We start from the raw sequence: 20,930 nt of genomic DNA on the forward strand, positions 1-20,930 counted from the left end.
TTCCTGCAGGATGGTGAAGCAAAGACAGTGAAATATGCAGCGCTGGATTTCTCCACAGTGAAAGTGAAAAGAGGGAATAAAATGAAGAGAGAGAACACACAGTGTGTTTACTCTGATGTTAGATCAGATTATCACACCCAGCAACACCCCTCTCTATAGGCAGAGCAGGACCTTTACACTGCTCCCCAACTTTCTGCAGAAGTCCGTAGCTTAGCTCGTTTTAGAGTTACAGTATATTATGTGCACAGACAGCGATAGGAGGAAGTTGAGCATCAGTCAGAATGTGTGTTTTCTGAGAAGTGTTGCACCCAGCAGATTTCCAGACAGACTGCTCTCAAAAGTTGAGGAAGATTTAGTCATTGATATAAACAATTCATCTCAACAGCTTTCAAAATTCACGATGCATATTTGTTTTTTTAAAACTAAAATAAAGCATGTAATGTAATGTAATTTTATCCAAGATTTAAAAAATCATTATGTTACAGAGTTCAGAGGTGAAAGGCGTGTGTTGGAGCAGCTTAAACACTATTTTCACAGAAAATGTGACAACGAAAAACTTTATTTAAGAAACAATCTGATGTGTGAATTAATCTGACCACTAAACCCTGACAGCAGTGTAGACACAATTTTCTTCTGCTGCTTTTGCATTCCTTCTCCCTGCTTTGCCAGCTTTCTTCTTGGTAAAGGTTACTCCAGAATAAACCAATGAGTCCTGATATCTCTGAGGAAATAAATCCCAAAATATTGTGAGATGGCAAGTCAATGTAAGGATGTGCAAACAGATAAAACATGCTTTTCAAGTCACATATTATCTTTAAATTTCTTACCTGCTGATGTTGCTGACCACCACTGGCTGTTTCAGCATTTGTTTGCAGAGCAACAGCAGCTGTATTATAAGATAATAATAATAAAAATATGACTTATACACAGCACTGATGTGGATCTAAGGGTGTTATAGCTGTTACTAAATTCTGCTTGATAGATCAATGTTGAGTCATGAGTAATTTCTCTTACCGTTGCAACAATCACAATTTCTCTTGATGCAATATATGAGAAAGGTTGTTACAATCAGACTTATAGCCAAAGCAGCACACAGCAGGTAGATAATTGTGTTGGCCTTCTCTAAATCACACCTGCCGACCACTGAAGCTTTATGAAGAAAAAAAACAAATTAAAAAAAAATAATTTAAGGTTCCAAAATAGCAATAACAATAACTAATTTATGGTATGTGATAAGATGATATGAAAAAGAACAAGGTTCAAGAAGAAAGAACAATGTTTTTTGATCTAAATAGATTGTTATTGACTCCTAATAAAACACACGATAGGATAATTTCACCATTATATAGAAATTAATTTACCTTCAATGTCCAGTTTTGTTCCATTTCCAAATAATATCTCCCCACATGTGGCCACAGCACAGTAGTAAGTCCCAGCATCAGAGGAGCTGACCGTCTTAGAGAAGCTGTAGACACATTTCTGTGGAGAGCGAGTCTCAGGACTCTTTTCACATTCATCACCATTGTTTCCATGAGTGTGAATAAAACTGGGATGAGATTCATCTGATCCAGCTCTGAACCAGTACACTCTGTGTTCTTCTGGACACCTTTTATTCTCAGAGTCAGAGAGCACTGAACACTGGAGAGTCACAGAGTCTCCTGGACGGACTGGATCAGATGGAAAGTCTTGAGTGACGGCAGTGATATCAGGTTCTGGTCCTGGGGAAGTGAAAATACAAATAATAAATATGTTTTACTCATTTTGATTAGGATGCATTATAGAGTGGGGGTGTCAAAGTTACAATTATTTATGTATAAACAAAAGACAAAAATCTGCATCATGCTTAAAACAAAGATTTATGTCTGACTTACATGTTAATTATGTAAACATACTAATTTAAATGTAAAATTTCTGTTATAAATGACATTTTATATCCACATAACTCTACAAATCTTATGACATGTCACATTTTTGTTGCTGTTTTTGCTGTATTTACCTTTGATTCTTAGAAATGTTCCACTCAAAAATGTCATGTGGCTTTGTTTCACTTTTATACAGTAGTAGACTGCAGTATCGCTTAACTGTGTTTTGTTAATATGCAGAACAAATGTTCCAGGCCCTTGTTTTGTTGTAATGTGATGAGTCACCGTATCAACAACCTCATAATCAAAGGCAGGTGTTCCACCCAAAATTTCAGGAAAGGTTCCTGAAACAAGCCTGATCCAAAATATATTTGTTAATAGCCAAGATTTCTGGCGGGTACATGTCAGAGTCACATTTTGTCCAACACCAACAGTCTTTGTCGCAAAGATGTGATCGTTGGTGCATCCTGAAAAAAAATTCAAACAAAGCAGGGATTAACAGCAGAGATACATTCATATATGTCATATGTACTAATGCAAGAAAATGACAATTTATTTGAAATACATCTGGAGTAAATCTGACGTCTACATATACTTACGCCCAATTCCGAGCATGAGTAGTATAGAAAATACGATCAGCATTTTCTTGTTTTATCAGTTGAGACAGTAGTCAGTTTAGACAGTATAATAAGATAATTCACTTTAATATGATCACATTAAGTGGGAGGGAACAATTTCAGAGCAATCTGATTGGCTGTTCGTTATGTTGGCGTTTCACTGCACTACCCCCGTGGAAATATGTTACCCAAAACTTTCCAACTTAAACACATGAAACAACACCAGCAGCTTTCTCACGTTTGGTTTTCATGGTGGGTTCCTTACAGTGGAACACTTACTGTAAACACAACAAATATATTGTTGTGTTTACTGTATATTGTGCCTAAACAATATTTCTCTTGTTTTCCTCGGTAGATTGTTCCATATTACTAAACCAACAGCCTTTAAACTCAGTTTTTATGTTCATTGTCAACAGTTTAAAATTATTTCTACAATATTTGTGCATGGCAACAGTTTGGGTAAGGTAAAACACAATATTGGTACCATAACGAGATAGAAGCTCCATCATACCACATGAACTGCACACTGCTTCCTGCATTAGCACTGGACAAAAGGGTTTGATGGAAATGAGGTACTACAGAATGGTCTGATATAAACGTACTTCTTAAGGAGACTGGGCTTTATTTATGCTTCTTTAATTTATGGATGATATGTTTCTGAGGATCTGATCAATTTGTAAACCTAGCTTATCATATTTAACATCCCAGCAACGAAACAGTAGCACAGCTGAAATGTTAAAAGTAATAAGTTTTCAACTATCAACCATCACATCAAGCATATCAGTCAGCTTGATTAAAATACAATGATAAGATTAAAATATTGAAGTCATAAGATTCATTTATGGTTCTGCATTATGGCTCTGCAGCAGCTATGTGTGTAGGCTCTGTGGCTACACTGTAGCTAAAGTCCACCTCATCAAAAGTGTGACTGTACAACACATTTATGAACCACAGAGATTACTGAGAAACCACTTTGGGACCACAAGAACTGTGATTGGTCAGCATGGGCTTGTTGTGTTTTCTTCTACAAGTCTCTGATTGTTGATAGTGAAAACAACATTAAGCAAGTTGAAGAAATAGTCTTTATTTATAACCAAGAGAACTAATAGGCATAAATGTGTAATTTCCACTGGTAGTTGTGGTTAAGCTATTCAGGACACAAAAAAAAAATCACCATAAATTAGATTTAATTTTATCTTGTATCATATATCAAGAAACTTTAGGAGGATTTCTCAGATTTTCATTTGTGGGAAGAAGAAGTGACATTTTTAGAGCATTGTTGTCATTACTACTATATTTATTGGCCAGTAGCCTGGTTTCCAAAATACATTTGATGCTTTTTTTGTGATTAATGGGGGTGGGCCTATGTGCATGATTTGTGATATCACAACTAGATTGTAAGCTAATGTTGTCCAACTTATACAGTTGTGATGTGGAAACGTGACGCCTCCAGTACACATACACAGAGAATTGACTTTCTGTGAAGTAGGACACAGCAGTTAAACTTTCGAAATGAACAATAGTTGCATCTTCATAGATTTTGCAATGAGGGAGAAGGAGGAGATGTTATTTTAAGCATTTTAATGAAGTAATTGGACTTTTATTGTGGAAAAAAAAATAGACACAGATTATTGTTCCAAGCAGAGTATTCTCTATATATCTTACAACATGTCTGGAGGGGATCTTTAAATAAAACTACTTGTTTAAGGTTCGGGAAAGATGATCATACTAGCAAATAAACCACAGTGTGATGACAGACATACTATGACAGATGTCTGGCAGATGACAGACACCACACCAAATGGCACACTACTTCCTGCCAGTGTTGTAGTCGAGACTCGAGTCCCTAGTGTTCGAGTCTGAGTCCGAGTCACCAAAGAAGAGTCAGAGTCATTAAGGTTGAGTCTGAGATGAGTTCCAAGATGGGCTCCAGTGCTCCACTCTGGCACAGTCAAAGAGCTGATATACAAATAAAAAAGGTCTACAGTAAACAAAAATGACACAGCTCTGATTTCATATTAATATTGATGCACCGATGCCTCCGATCCTTGGATTTTTGGCAATTCTGATTGTCTTTATAAGAATTAAATAAGTAACTTCCATACCAACGACAATGTGTGTGTGTGGCTGTGGTGTCTTTGAATTGTGTGCGTGACGTGCATGTTCTGTATGTGTGTGGCTCCATCTTTAGGGATTACAAATTGAGTTACACTGGGTCAAGCCTGGGCCTTGACGTCACACTGTAATTCTTAAGCAGGAAGGGGACATATTCTCCTCTCCTTGAGACTCCAGCTGTCTGTGATGTTTTGGGGAAAGCAGAAACCTCTCTGATAGAGGCTAAATCAGCATTGCCATGGTCACCAAGGTCGGAGGAGGCTTTCCTAGAGATACACAGATAGGTGGATGTGTAGATTCTATTGACGCAGTCAGGCATTCAAAACAAATCTCCTGTCAGTGGCCTGAAATTCCATGCAACGTGACCTAAACTGACATGGGTAAAATGTAGTTCCTTGTTTAGAAACTAGTGAACCAATTAGACTGATTTTTCATATTGTAGGCTGATCTGTCGAGGTTAAAGACTAAGACTCATATCTTCATAGGACAGAATGGAAAGAGACAGCATCTGAGTTGCAGATGACTTCGATGTTCGCTGTTTCAGTTCTCCTTGATCAAGTACTTCAATAAACTTTTTCAGCTTTAAGACATCAAAGGCTCGTGTCCATTTTTCTCCACTGAGGTGCAGACCATCGCTCAAAATATCCACAGCAATCAGTGCTGAAAATCAGGACTCGAGTCGGACTGGAGTCCGAGTCCTGGACTCAAGTACTACAACACTGCTTCCTGCACTGGAACTGAACAATAGCACTGGATGTTAATGTCAGTACCTACTGCAGAAAAGTTTGCATAATACGTACTACTTATTGCCATGTGCACTATGTGCATTTTAGAATGGCAAGATTCAAATAAAAAACAGCAATATGGCTTTTTATTAGCACTAAAATATTTTGTCATTCCACTACTTTTTTGCTAAAACATGGCACCAACTCTTCCAGGGATAGGGTTAGATTGGATTTGATCAAAACATGTGTAATTTGGTCTTTCTGTACATCACTGCAGTCTTTCAGTGAAAGGGAGATGAATAAACCAACAGAAGATAACATTTACAATAAACTTCTCGCGAGCTAAATTTTCATTTTAAAGGGGGTACTGATGCCACTAGTCTTTAAATATAGATATCACACAACATACTGTATATATTGTAAATAAAGAGGCCTATGTCCCCTGGTCTGGTGTAAAATCCTGCAATAATGTCTGTAGCACTCAGTTAAATAGGAAATTGTGTACAATTTAAAAAAAAGCATCCAGCCATTTGCCACACTGATACACAAAGACAGAAGGGACGTCTTAAATATTGTGGGAGGCAGCCAATCCAGATGTTCCACATCATCAGTGATGACCCGCCCACTGTGCCTGTCAGTCACATCAGCAGGAAGAGCTGATGACTCTAGTCAGGGGGCTGGTGAAAGGAGAGCAGAGCACAACTCTGTCACAGTGCTATCACAGAAACTAATTCAGCTGCAGGTAGTGTAGAGTTTCTGACTCAACTAACCTGCATGTTTTGATCTGAGGAAGGGGACTTGTGTGAAAAGGGGAGAAAATCACAAATAAAATAACCCAGCTGAGATTTGAACCCAAGACCTTGTTGTTGTTAGGCAGCATGTTAATCACCGAGAGACTATCCCAAAAGGGTGTTTTTTGTAGTAAAAGGAAGCTTTTCACGTGCAGTAAAACAGTAAAAATGCCACCTTGCCACCCCATGAACAGTGGTGGACACATTCACGATAACAAGACAGAACCAGCTGACACTATAATGCAGTCAAGTGCAACACCACAGGCTCTGGTATCAAAACAAAAGTGGAGCTTTCTGACATGTTACTTCCTTCACCTACTTGTATGTAAGTGTAGGTGTATAGAGAATTAAACTAGATAGATTGATAATGTAAAGGGTCAAAACTGCAGCAAAACTGAATATGGATTTCTGTTTGTGGTTGAGTCTGACAAAAAAATTGTTCTTACTACTGGCAAATGTTGAACGACACATCAAAATGACCATACAGTACATATAAACCAGCGGTTCCCTGACACAAAGCTGTGTCCAGAAAGGTGGATACAGGAACAGTAACAACTGCAGTAAATACTTTCATGTACTTTGTGTCCTGCTTTGTACTTTCTGCTTTTTCTTTTCGTGCACAGTACTGCCGGCAACCGACACACAAACAGACACAGATACACACACATTCACAGTCAACACTGGCCAACAAATGATGCATGCAAAGTTAGGTGTTATTGTGGTTGGGCTTTCAGCGTAAGGTGTTGTTTTCATTGGTACTTGCTGTTTGAACTATGATCTGAAAGTTAAGTTTGTCTGATTACTATTTGTCCACCTTGCTAAAGTTTGTTCATGTGTCTGTGGTTGCACCTTTAAAAACACAATTTATAGACATTATTTGTACTTAAAATGAGTATTTCAAACAATAATTTCAATTTGTTCAATAAAAATGAGACTGCTGAAACCTCTTGCAGCTTGTCTCTCCTGCTTTAACCTCACTACTTACAGTATATCCTGTTGATGTTCACAGTCAGGTCTGTTCTGAGTAAACAGCCTCAGTTGTTGGTCAAAAGGCGGAGAAATGGCCCACCACAGCTTTTGTCGTTCAGTGTAGCTGTTGCACGTGGCTTTGCTTGCCTGTTCTCAAGACAGAATGTATTTACAAAGTGCTGTGAGACAAGAAAGATGGAGGTGTTTATTCATTTGAGTAGCTGTCTCCTTACATTTTTATACTGCATATTTTTAGTAAACATTTTCTCTAACAAAGAAACATCAACTTACCTGTGAGTTCTCCACATCTCTTGACTTTCTTTGTGGTTTTGGCCATATTTCCTCAGGCTTTCCCCTGCAACTGCCCCTCAAACCCGCAGGCTACCACTTAGGCTGTAGTTATTGTTATTTCAAATGTCTCATTTCCTCTTCTTAAACCATCCAAACATCCAAATTCTACCAAATACAGGTTTGGAATTAAATTAGTGATGTTCTCATTGGGCTATTCATCTACTCTTGTGTAGATTACACAAACAAAACAACACAAACTGCAGGTTGAGCATGAGATCAGTCTAACTTAATGCAAACACTGAAAGCAAAACAGACAGCCTACACAGAAAGACAAAAAATACCTCCTACAACTCCAACTACAACACTCGAAAACATCATTGGGTTTTGTCTTCACTGTGAGGATGATGATTTTGTAGCATGCAGCCATCAGGCCCAGTTGTTTGGTTCAAGAAATAGCTAAACTAACTTCCCCTTAAAAGCCCTGCACACCCATGGTACACCCATGCAGGTGATTTCACTTATTCTGCCTGATTCTCAGATCTGTGTCGGTGTCTACAGGCTGTTTGATTGACATCTATGTGACTCTATTGTTAGCTTTATTGCATCTATTACACTTTTATCGTTGTAATTATTTCAGTTAATCCAGTGACCTCATGTACACTCCAGTATAGTTTTAACCTTGCCAGGGTGAACCTGTGCAGGTGCCTAATTAGCCAAAATAACTGAAAACAGCTGTGTGTGTGTGTGTGTGTGTGTGTGTGTGTGTGTGTGTGTGTGTGTGTGTGAATAGTTTTCATTTTATAGTATCAGTATCGTGTTTGTTATTTCTAGCTTCATTACAGGCACCCCTACAAATTTGTGCCAACAGTTTCACACTATTCTACACTCTGTGGAGGTAATGTGGCTAGAAACACAGCATTGCTACAGTAAGAAGATCACTTATGGGTAACAAACATGGCTATAAACAATGCAGTTTCAAAGTATTAATTAAATGTTCTTTCAAATGTTTTGTGAGCAAAGACTTACACTGTGTCTCAAGGAAGCATGAGATGTATTCTGATAAGAAACAATGAAAATATAACTCTGTTTAAAAGAAATTTACACAGCTCATCTTCGTACCTGTGCCATGTGCGTATGTTGGTAGGTGGCGATATCCAAAGATAATGGTAAAAACATTGCTCCATAGCGCCATCTTTAAATTCACTCACACAGTCGATGGACAAAGGCATCTGTGTTTGTGCTAATCTAAGCTAAACACAAAAACGGGAATTACAGATACAAAGAAAATGAACTTACTTATCGTTCAAGTGGTCAGAATAAAGAGAATGCTTTGAAAACAATACAAACAACAATTACATGCATGTACATCTCTTATCAATGGAAAATAGATCACTGGTTTGTCTAAGGGGAAGTTCATGTTTTGCATCTCAGCCAATCACTATGATTTCCATTTTGTAAACCGTGATCACCTTGTGACCAAACCTTCCATCTGGGTGAGAAGACATCACTTGTGAAAGACAAGAGAGCTGTACCACAATGATCCGACGACTGGCTGCTTTGATTCTTCTTACTGCAGTGTGTAAGTACAATTCTCATTAGATGTGAAAAACCATTTAGTCTGAGCAGTCTGTGATAGTAATACATATGAGACAAGGCCTTGTAAAAATTTACATTTTTCATTGTTTTCATGCTGTTGTCTAGTGAATCTTTTTTGTTTTTCTTCAGCTCTGATTCAAACTGCAGAGGTTCCTCAGCTGATCTCTTTGACTTTGGTTGAACTTGGTGACAATGTTACTTTTCACTGTCCAGTCTCTGAGAATGACAACTTCATTCACTGGTATAAGCAGACTCTTGGACACATGGGCCAAACAGTCGCTTCTGGACTCGTCGGCAAAATAACAGTCAGTGAACAATTTAAGTCACGTTTCACAGTCGCAAAAGAGGATGCTCAGTATTCTCTCATCATCAGAAATGTAAGCAAAGAGGATGAAGCAACATATTTCTGTCAGAAAGGAACGTCATATTCACAGACATTCGTCAATGGCACATTCTTGGCTGTGAACGGTAAAAATAATTTGTGCCTTATTTCAATGATCTTTTAACTTTTTAAGACATTCAAATAATTTAGATTGTGAATTCCTTTTGTTGTGTTTTTAATGTTGTTTTACTGAATCACACAGACAACAATCAGCAGAAATCAGTCTATGTGAAACAAAGTCCGGAGACAGCATCTCTCCAGCTGGGAGACGTACTGACTCTTCAATGTTCACTGCTCTCCAAGAACACAACAGAAAACACAGATCAGTGTCCAGGTGTACGCAGTGTGTACTGGTTCAGAGCTGGATCAGGAGGATTTCATCCAGGCATCATTTACACTCACAGGAACAGGAGCAATGCACGTGTGAAAAGGAGCTGTGTCTACAGTCTGTCCAAAACTATACGGGACTCCTCTGATACTGGGACTTACTACTGTGCTGTGGTCACATGTGGAGAAATCCTGTTTGGTGAAGGAACTAAAGTGGACACAAGTATGTATTTACAGTTGTTTTTAAATCATAAATAGATTTTGCATAAATACATTAAGCCTGGTTAACATATATTAGGTTTTGGCTTTTTAAAAATGTATTAATAGTTTGTTGCTTTCTCTAAAGGTTAAAGTCCCCCTCCACTCAAAAATATGTTCTTCTTCCTGCTACTTCAGTTGGATGTTTAAACCTTAGCGTGCAGAATGATGTATGTACAGACTTGTTGCGACTTCACAATTAGTTTGGAAGCCAATTCTGGTCCAGTTTGTATCTTACACAAGTGTGATGTGAAAACTGGAAATCTTTAGTGCAAATACACTGAGAACATCTTGTGTCCAGCAGTTGAGCTTTTTAAATGAATAATATTTGCATATTCATAGATTATGAGTGGATTATAGAGATTATAAGGGAGAGGGAGTAGATGTCATTTCAAGCGGTGAAAATATTCTAAATATAGTGTACAATAATATTGATATTGATTCTTTTAGCTGATCCTATTTTTAATTGGCTAAAATATGTGTTGCTGCTGGCCCTGTTCACAGTAGTACATTGCTTGGCTTCCATGCCGGTACTTTTGCCTGCTTCTCCAAACTGGGGGGCTCAATAAAAACCATCTACTGCAGGTAATACACTGACTATAGATATGTACCTTATACAACCCTACTTCAACAAATGCTAACTATTCCTTTAGTGAGGGAGAAGGAGTAGATGTTATTTCAATGATTTCAATGAGGTATTTTTTATATTTCTTGAAATATGTCTAGAGGGGATTTTTACGAAGGTGTCTTAGAGCCCTACTTTAACCACGCAAGTGCAACAACAAGTGCAGTGTGGTAGGTCTTGGGTGCACCGACTGTGTGGGCGTCCTCATGCACACGTGCTGTTTTGGTTCATGAATGTGCAGCAGCACCAAGTGCAAAAAGGCTGAGTGAAGGTGAATAATGATCAGTTGGTGTGGTGATTATTAAATACTTTCTCAGCCAGTCACATTCATGCTCTCAGCTCTGAAACAGCTGTGCCAATCACAGTTAAGCATGATAATGAGAGATGAACAAAGGGAAAACTTTTCTTCAGGAAATGTCTGCACCACACCATGAACACTCATCACCACAAATCTGCAGCCAAAGACAGATGGTGTAGGGTTTTTATATCAGTTAGTTAGGCTACTATAACAATGATAGAAAAGGTGATGAAGGTGTTTATATGAATGCATCAGACCGACACTTTTTCAGCCATAATTCTAATCAAATTCCAACCATAATAGAACAACCTGCTTTGCGCTCCTTCATTTAAATGAACCTCACACCTGTTTGCGACTCTCCTCCAACCTGTGCACTATTGTGCTATGCCACACAGACGGGCAAAGTGAGTTCAAAGGTCAAAGGTCAAAGGTCAGGAAAATATCAAACATTCGAAGTGCTGCTTACACCAGAGTCCTGCACAGGTCCAATTTTGCAAACCCACATCTGCAAAGCTCAGAACCATAACCAACCCGTTACCTGCAATTATCTCCACGTCAAGTCTGGACCCGCTTGGACCCGTAAATATAAGACCCGTGACGCAGCTCGACCCGTGATTAAACACATGGGCTACACAGTCACTCGCTTTAAAGTGCTTTATTTTTATTTGCTGCATAATAATAATCTGTGCCTCTGCAAGAAGGGCAGTACTGCACATTCACTGACATCCACACATGCCAGTGAGCACACAGATATGCAGTCACACATACTGCGGTGCTTTCTCTCTCTCTCTCTCTTTCTCACACACACACATACATTTAACAATGATTGCATATACTAATGTTATAATGACTGCTCACTTCTATGCCTTATAACAGCCTGCAGCATACTCTGAAGTTTCACTGTAATCCACTGAAATGCTCCACCTCACTTCACAATAAAAAACCTGGCAGCTGATTAGACTTGATAATGTCAGCTGATTTTGATGTTCAAAATACAGCAAATCATTTTCATTTCGGACTTATCTTATTTTTGTTTTCACCTGCTACCCGCCCGCATTTAGTTCATTTTTACCTATACACATGAATTTATATAATTATATTTTGTACTCGTCACACAACTTTTTTGCAGGTTACCCGTTCAGCACCTGTGGGTAGCCCACCTGGTGCAGGACTCTGGCTTACGCTGGTCTTCGCATCTCCTCAAAAATAGGGCCCAGTGTCTTAGTGTTAATAAAAACGTGATGCAAATATTAAATGAAATTTAATAATTATCCGATTGTGTAAGTTTATTATTCAGAAATACTGAAAAAGGATTAATTCATCCATAATATATACGTCATGCATACATTGTTTTTTGTAGAAAGCTATATGCTTTATTAATTTCAAATTGCATTTTTATTGTAAATCAAACTGTGTATATTATCATTTGTCAAGTCTTTTACCCAAAACTCAAGTAAAAGAAGATGATACTTTTGACTAAATAGTATAAATACTCTAGTAAACATGCACATAGAAAGTAAAAGTAAAAAGAGTAAAATAATTAACAGTCATTCCAACAGTAATTCAACAGTTATTTAGATTGTTGACAAAATGTAATTAATATCACTCAGTTTCTAATCGCAAATGATTATTCCTGACAGTCCATTAATAAATAATGTTTAATGTCTCTTCGGAATTTTATCTGATTCCAGGATCAAAGTTTGATCCAGTTGTCATTCTACTTGGAGCGCTGTTGGCCTGTTGTGTGACTGTGATTGCCGTCCTTATTTTCTACGTTAATGGAAGGAGAGATGGTGACCATTGCAATGGTAGGTTCACCATATTTTACTTTTTTGTTTCAGTTAAAGTCCCCTCCACTCAAAAACATGTTTTACTTTTTCTTACTTCATTTGGATGTTGGACCTTCACTGTGCAGAATGATGTATGTTTAGAGTTTGACACTCAAACACTGGTTCCACATTAATCTGCTGAAGTGGGAGAGTTTCTCTGTGATCACCTTGAATCTGAGTTGAAAGGACATGGCTGGCCATTTTATATATTTGTCTTATTGTCAACAAATCACATGCGCAGAGACCAAACTAACAATGAATTAATTCAATTTACAAGTATTGTCTGTGTATCCGAATCCTATTCCTCTGTGCCATAGACCTCCATAGTTATCCAAAAACTATTGAAAACATGTCAATGAGCCACACTGTTATCAATGTGATCAAAGTCTTGTTTTGTTCATTTCTGTCTTTTAATGAGACACAAACACACTCAAGGTTTTGCTTTTATTAACAGGAGCAACAGGAGCTTCTCATAATCTTGAAACATCAACCGCGGATCAATCAAACAACCTGGTAATTATGCTTCTGGTAAATATGTGGTGGTGTGTTGCCCTATTTACACTGGCTAGGTGTAGTGATCTTGATGTGGGAGTGTAAGGAATATGTTGCCAGCTTTATCCCTTTTCTTTGTCAGATTGAGGAAGGCACAAAGTAAAATAAAATAAATTCACTGTTAAGTAACATAATGTTTGTTCCTATGAGATAAACATGGATAAAGTCAAGAGTTATAAATACAAATTAGATCACTGAGAAATATCATAAAAATATTTTAAAATAAGTGTGTTAAGCTCTCTAAGACAATGTAAATAATCTGATATGTCACTATAGAAATATTATAGGAACATTATAAAGTGCAAGACATAATAAAATGAATGAACAAGTGCATCAAATGATTTTAATAAGTCAGTACTTGTTGATATTGTTTCCATCTGCATACTGCTCACATTTTCAATGCAGTCGTGTTCAATAATATAACACATCTGCTGCTTTCATGACAGAGGAATGCATAATCAGTAACAACTTTCATGTTTAGGCTAATGATTGATTAAATAAGCCACCTAAGAAAGTAACTTTATTGTTCAGTTAATTATGTTACAGTCATGATCTATAAGTTATTTAATTACACACAAATATTATATTTCTTGCAGGATGGTGAAGCGAAGACAGTGAATTATGCAGCGCTGGATTTCTCCACAATGAAAGTGAAAAGAGGGAATAAAATGAGGAGAGAGAACACACAGTGTGTTTACTCTGATGTTAGATCAGATTACCACACCCAGCAACACTCCTCTCTATAGGCAGAGCAGGACCTTTACACTGCTCCCCAACTCTCTGCAGAGGTCTGTAGCTTAGCTTGTTTTAGAGTTACAGTATAATGTGCACAGACAGCGATAGGAGGAAGTTGAACATCAGTCAGAATGTGTGTTTTCTGAAGTGTTGCACCCAGCAGATTTCTAGACAGACTGCTCTCAAAAGTTGAGGAAGATTTAGTCATTGAGATAAACAAATAATCTCATCTGTTTTTCTTCTCAAAATATAAATTTCATGATGCATATTTGTTTATTTAAAACTAAAGTAAAACATTTACACAAACATCAATTTTATTGCATTGCACTGATAATAGATGAGGGTCATACGAGATTTTCAAGGCTTAAAAATACAGATCAGATAAAAGAGGCAAATAGGCAACTCTCCTCATGGCTAATTCATTTCAAACCAACTCTTTCAAGATGAATCTTTTAAAAAGCCAGTTTGGGTGTCATCACAAGCTTGAGACAGTAAACAACATTTAAAAGATATGATATGCTAAAGACTATTCCAAATGTTTAACTATTAAATGTTGTTATTTTTGCAGCATGATGATTCATTTTCTTTTCTGAAGTAATAAATATATTAAACAATGATACAAACAGAATGATACACAAAACATCTTTCATCCAAAATAAAAAAAATCATTATGTTACAGAGTTCAGAGGTGAAAGGCATGTGCTAGAGCAGCTTAAACACTATTTTCACAGATAATGTGACAGAGAAAAACTTTATATTAGAATCAGTTAACAAATCTTTTGTGTGAATTAATCTAACCCTTAAACCCTGGCAGTAGTGTAGATACAGTTTTCTTCTGCTGCTTTTGCATTCCTTCTCCCTGCTTTGCCAGCTTTCTTCTTGGTAAAGGTTGGTGCAGAATAAACCAATGAGTCCTGATATCTCTGAGGAAATAAATCATAAAATATTGTGAGATGGTAAGTCAATGTAAGGACGTGCAAACAGATAAAACATGCTTTTAAAGTTACATATTATCTTTAAATTCCTTACCTGCTGACTTCGCTGACCACCACTGGCTGTTGCAGAATTTGTTTGCAGAGCAACAGCAGCTGTATTATAAAATAATAATATGACTTATACACAGCAGTGATGTAAATCTAAAGATGTTATAGCTGTTACTAAAAACTGTTAGATTGATGGATAGATAGATAGATTCATGTCTGAGTAATTTCTCTTACCATTGCAACAATCACAAGATTTTCTCTTCATGCCATATACGAGGAAGGTTGTTACAACCAGACTTGTAGCCAAAGCAGCACAAAGCACGTAGATAATTGTGTTGGCCTTCTCTAAATCACAACTGTTGACAACTGAAGTTTTATGAAAAAAAAAGAAATAAAATAAATAATTTAAGGTTACGAAATAGCAATAACTAATTTATGGTATTTCATAAGATGATAAGAAGAACAAATGTTTTTTGATCTAAATGGATTGTGATTGACTCCAAATAAAACACATGATAGGATAATTTCACCATTATATGGAAATGAATTTACCTTCAATGTCCAGTTTTGTTCCATTTCCAAATAATATCTCCCCACATGTGGCCACAGCACAGTAGTAAGTCCCAGCATCAGAGGAGCTGACGTTCTTAGAGAAGTTGTAGACACATTTCTGTGGAGAGCGAGTCTCAGGACTCTTTTCACATTCATCACCACTGTTTCCATGAGCGTAAATAAAACTGGGATGAGATTCATCTGATCCAGCTCTGAACCAGTACACTCTGTGTTCTTCTGGACACTTTTTATTCTCAGAGTCAGAGAGCATTGAACACTGGGGAGTCACAGAGTCTCCTGGACGGACTGGATCAGATGGAAAGTCTTGAGTGATGGCAGTGATATCAGGTTCTGGTCCTGGGAAATGAAAACACAAATAATAAATATGTTTTACTCATTTTGATTAGGATGTATTATAGAGTGGAGGTGTCAAAGTTACAATTATTTATATATAAACAAAAGACAAAAATCTGCATCATGCTTAAAACAAAGATTTAAGTCTGACTTACATGTTGATTATGTAAACCTTCCGATTTAAATGTAAAATTGCTGTTATAAATGACATTTTATATCCACATAACTCTACAAGTCTCAAGACATGTCACATTTTTGTTGCTGTTTTTGCTGTATTTACCTTTGATTCTTAGAAATATTCCACTCAAAAATGTCATGTTGCTTTTTTTCACTTTTATACAGTAGTAGACTGCAGTATCGCTTAACTGTGTTTTGTTAATATGCAGAACAAATGTTCCAGGCTCTTGTTTTGTTGTAATGTGATGAGTCATCTCATTAACAACATCATAATCAAAGGCAAATGTTCCACCTAAAATTTCAGGAAAGGTTCCTGAAACAAGCCTGATCCAAAATAAACTTGTTGATTGCCAAGATTTCTGGCGGGTACATGTCAGAGTCACATTTTGTCCAACACCAACAGTCTTTGTCGCAAAGATGTGATCGTCGGTGCATCCTGAAAAAAAAATTCAAACAAAGCAGGGATTAACAGTAGAGATACATTCATATATGTCATATGTACTAATGCAAGAAAATGATAATTTATTTGAAATACATCTGGAGTAAATCTTACGTCTACATATACTTACGCCCAATTCCGAGCATGAGTAGTATAGAAAATACGATCAGCATTTTCTTGTTTTACCAGTTGAGACAGTAGTCAGTTTGGACAGTATCATAAGATAATTCACTTTAATATGATCACATTAAGTGGGAGGGAACAATTTCAGAGCAATCTGATTGGCTGTTTGTTATGTTGGCGTTTCACTGCACTACCCCCATGGAAATATGTTACCCAAAACTTTCCAACTTAAACACATGAAACAACACCAGCAGCTTTCTCACGTTTGGTTTTCACGGTGGGTTCCTTATAGTGGAACACTTACTGTACACAACAAATATATTGTTGTCTTTACTGTATATTGTAGCTAAACATTATTTCTCTTGTGAAGAAAATGTCATTTCCTCAGCAGATTGCTCCATATTACTAAACCAACAGCCTTTAAACTCAATTTTTATGTTCATTGTCAACAGTTTAAAATTATTTCTACAATATTTGTGCATGACAACAGTTTGGGTAAGGTAAAATACAATATTGGTACCATAACAAGAAAGAAGCTCCATCATATCACATGAACTGCACACTACTTCCTGCATTAGCACTGGACAAAAGGGTTTGATGGAAATGAGGTACTGCAGAATGGTATGATATAAATGTACTTCTTAAGGAGACTGGGCTTTATTTATGCTTCTTTAATTTATGGATGATATGTTTCTGAGGATCTGATCAATTTGTAAATTTAGCTTTTAACATTTCAGCTGTGCTGCTGTTTTGTTGCTGGGCTGTTAAATATGATAAGTAATAAGTGATAAGTTTTCAACCATCACATCAAGTGTATCAGTCAGCCTGATTAAAATACAATGATAAGATTAAAATATTGAAGTCATAAGATTCATTTATGGTTCTGCAGCAGCTATGTGTGTAGGCTCTGTGGCTACACTGTAGCTAAAGTCCACCTCATCAAAAGTGTGACTGTACAACACATTTATGAACCACAGAGATTACTGAGAAACCACTTTGGGACCACAAGAACTGTGATTGGTCAGCATGGGCTTGTTGTGTTTTCTTCTACAAGTCTCTGATTGTTGATAGTGAAAACAACATTAAGCAAGTTGAAGAAATAGTCTTTATTTATAACCAAGAGAACTAATAGGCATAAATGTGTAATTTCCACTGATAGTTTTGGCTAAGCTATTCAGGACACAAAAAAATCACTATAAATTAGATCCAATTTTATCTTGTATCATGTATCAAGAAACATTAGGGGGATTTCTCAGATTTTCATTTGTGAGAAGAAGAAGTGACATTTTTAGAGCATTGTTGTCATTACTACTATATTTATTGGCCAGCAGCCTGGTTTCCAGAGTCCCTAAAATACATTTGATGCTTTTTTTGTGATTAATAGGGTTATATATTGTCCATTTACATCACAATTTAGCTCACTGTTTGATCTATACTAACCCTATCAAACTCAAAATCAAACCAAAAGACGTTCAGAGACATCTTTCCAAACAAAACCTTGATGTTGAATAATTCTGCAAACCCAAGATTATGTTTAATGGTGGAGATTTCAATCGTCAAAGGCATATAAATATATATTTTTATTACTACTCAAAAATATGTTTTGCTTCCTGTTGCTTCAGTTGGATGTTTGGCCTTCACTGTGCAGAGTTTGACACTAGAAGGCTGTTTTCACATTCATTTACTAAAGAGGGAAAGTTTCTATGTGTTGAAAATCTGAGTTTGAGGGGTGGGCCTATGTGCATGATTTGTGACATCACAACTATTCTATAAGCTAATGTGGTCCAACTTACACAATTGTGATGTGGATATGTGATGCCTCCAGTACACATACACAGAGAATTGATTTTCGGTGAAGTAGGACTGTTGTGGAAATTTTCTTGAGAAAGAGGCACACGGAGACATAAAGAAAGCATTAAACATTGTTACTTGTTGAAGCAGTTGTAGACATTGTACAATCCATCACATCATCAGTAACAATTATACAAATGTCCAAACGCAAACAAAAATACAATCATCTTGTATTTTTGGAGAGAAAGCATGTTGTTCAGCTGGCCCTTTCCCTAAAGTCAGCCCTTTCTCTAAAGATTGTGAACCCAAACTAGACAGCTTTATACCTCTCCAGAAGCAAAGCTAAAAACAGTCTGGTCCCTAAATGGACACTTCCACAAACCGTTACACCTTCTTACAAACAAGTATGGTCACACAATCTAACAAACCTCATGGTCAATCAATAACTTCAAACATGGCAATCCTTCAACTTTAGCTTGTCTAGGTACCTCCACACAGTCTCTAAAACAGTAGGCTTAAGACAAAGATATCTCTAGCTAACCCAAGAGGTCAGCAAGCAATCCTCAGATAGAAACAGGTTCAAGAGTTCAACTAGCCTAGGACTCCTAGGCTAGGAGTAGGATTTCTTCACCAACATGTATCCCCAAAATGACAATGATGTTACATCACATTCAGTTGATAACAAACATTGACCCATTAGTTTAAAAACATTTGTAACATATATACAAAAGATTGAAATAAATAAAATCATAGCCTACTATTCAATTTGCTTTCACAGGACACAACAGTTAAACTTTTGAAATAGTTGCATCTTCATAGATTTTTCAACGAGGGAGAAGGAGGAGATGTTATTTTAAGCATTTTAATGAGGTAAATTGGACTTTTATTGTGGAAAATTAGACACACATTATTGTTCCCTGCTGAGTATTCTTTATATATCCTACAACTTGTTTGGAGGAGATCTTTAAATAAAACTATTTGGTTAAGGTTAGGAAAAGATGATCATAATAGCAAATAAACCACAGTGTGATGACAGACATACTATGACAGATGTCTGTCGAGTCTCAAGTCTCTAGTGTTCGAGTCCGAGTCCGAGTCAAGTCCCCATTACCTGAGTCCGAGTCCAAGTCCGAGCCCGAGTCATTAAGGTTAAAGAGTCTGAGTTAAGTTCCAAGATGGGCTCTAGTTCTCTGATATGGTCAGAGAGCTGACATACAAATAAAAAAGGTCTAAATTAAACAAAAATGACACAGCTTCGATTTTATATTAATATTAATGATGCTTCAATTGCAATTTTGCGATTTTTGGCGATTCTGATTTTCTTTATAAAAATTAAATAGGATTTTTTTTTTTGGACTTTAAGGTATTGCAAATTGCAGGCTTTGTGTTTTCTACTCTCACGCTAAAGAACTTCCATACCAACAACGATGTGTGTGTGTGGCTGTAGTGTCTGCGTTGTGTGCGCAGCTGCATGGTGTGTGTGTGTGTGTCTGTGTGTGTGTGTGTGGCTGTGGCTTTCTGTGCACTGTGTGTGTGACGTGCATGTTGTGCATGTGTGGCTGCACTGTCTGTGCCACCGCTGCTGCTGTGTGCAACCATAGTGTGACTATGTGAAAATTTGATTGGCAAAGAATTGGATATAAATTTCTTCTTTATCAATTCTTCAACTTCCAAGTCCGAATGCAGTCAATACTTGAGTCCAAGTCCGAGTCCGATTATATAATTATGCTTTTGGTAAATATGTGGTGGTGTGTTGCCCTGCTTTCACTGGCTAGGTGTAGAGATCTTGATGTCAGAGTGGATATGTATATTTTGCCTACTCTTTCCCTTTTCCTTAAGTAAAGCAAAGTGAGTTTACTGTTAAGTAACATAACGTTTGTTCCTATATGATAAACATGGATAAAGTCAAGAGTTATAAATACAAAATAGATCACTGAGAAATATCATAAAAATATTTTGAAATAAGTGTGTTAAGCTCTCTAAGACAATGTAAATAATCAGATATGTCACTTTAGAAATATTATAGGAACATTATAAAGTGAAACAAATGATAAAGTAAATGAACAAGTGAACCAAATGATTTTAATAAGTCAGAACTTGTTGATATTGTTTCTACCTGTAGTCATGTTCAATAATATAACACATCTGCTGCTTTCATGACAGAGGAATGAATAATCAATAACACATTTCACATTTAGGCTAATGACACTGATTAAATCAGTCACCTAAGAAAGTAACTTTATCGTTCAGTTAATGATGTTACAGTCCTAATCTCTAAATTATTTATTAACACACAAATATTAAATTTTTGCAGGATGGGGATACAAAGGCAGTGAACTATGCAGCGCTGGATTTCTCCACAATGAAAGTGAAAAGTGGAAATAAAATGAGGAGAGAGAACACACAGTGTGTTTACTCTGATGTTAGATCAGATTACCACATCCAGCAACACCCCTCTCTATAGGCAGAGGCCTTTACACTGCTCCCTAACTCTCTGCAGAGGTCTGTAGCTTAGCTTGTTTTAGAGTTACAGTATAAT

The 20,930-nt window shown here is 36.9% G+C and overlaps 2 protein-coding genes across 2 annotated transcripts; one reads left to right on the top strand and one right to left on the bottom strand.

Annotated features, from left to right (window-relative positions):
* Positions 1-8,906: 8,906 nt before the first annotated feature.
* LOC121901588 lies at positions 8,907-14,104 on the top strand. The gene is made up of 6 exons (XM_042418420.1): positions 8,907-8,949; positions 9,096-9,434; positions 9,551-9,898; positions 12,548-12,664; positions 13,140-13,198; positions 13,834-14,104. The coding sequence occupies exons 1-6, from the start codon at positions 8,907-8,909 to the stop codon at positions 13,981-13,983; spliced, it is 1,056 nt and encodes a 351-aa protein (XP_042274354.1). The 3' UTR covers positions 13,984-14,104.
* Positions 14,105-14,229: 125 nt separating this feature from the next.
* Positions 14,230-16,653, bottom strand: LOC121901583 (signal-regulatory protein beta-2-like). Its single transcript, XM_042418416.1, has 6 exons — positions 16,608-16,653; positions 16,142-16,474; positions 15,508-15,864; positions 15,190-15,321; positions 15,002-15,060; positions 14,230-14,895 (listed from the first exon to the last, which is right to left on the bottom strand). The coding sequence occupies exons 1-6, from the start codon at positions 16,648-16,650 to the stop codon at positions 14,773-14,775; spliced, it is 1,047 nt and encodes a 348-aa protein (XP_042274350.1). The 5' UTR covers positions 16,651-16,653; the 3' UTR covers positions 14,230-14,772.
* Positions 16,654-20,930: the final 4,277 nt, after the last annotated feature.

The sequence above is a fragment of the Thunnus maccoyii genome, chromosome 8 (assembly GCF_910596095.1).
Source record: "Thunnus maccoyii chromosome 8, fThuMac1.1, whole genome shotgun sequence".
Classification (NCBI taxonomy): Eukaryota; Metazoa; Chordata; class Actinopteri; order Scombriformes; family Scombridae; genus Thunnus; species Thunnus maccoyii.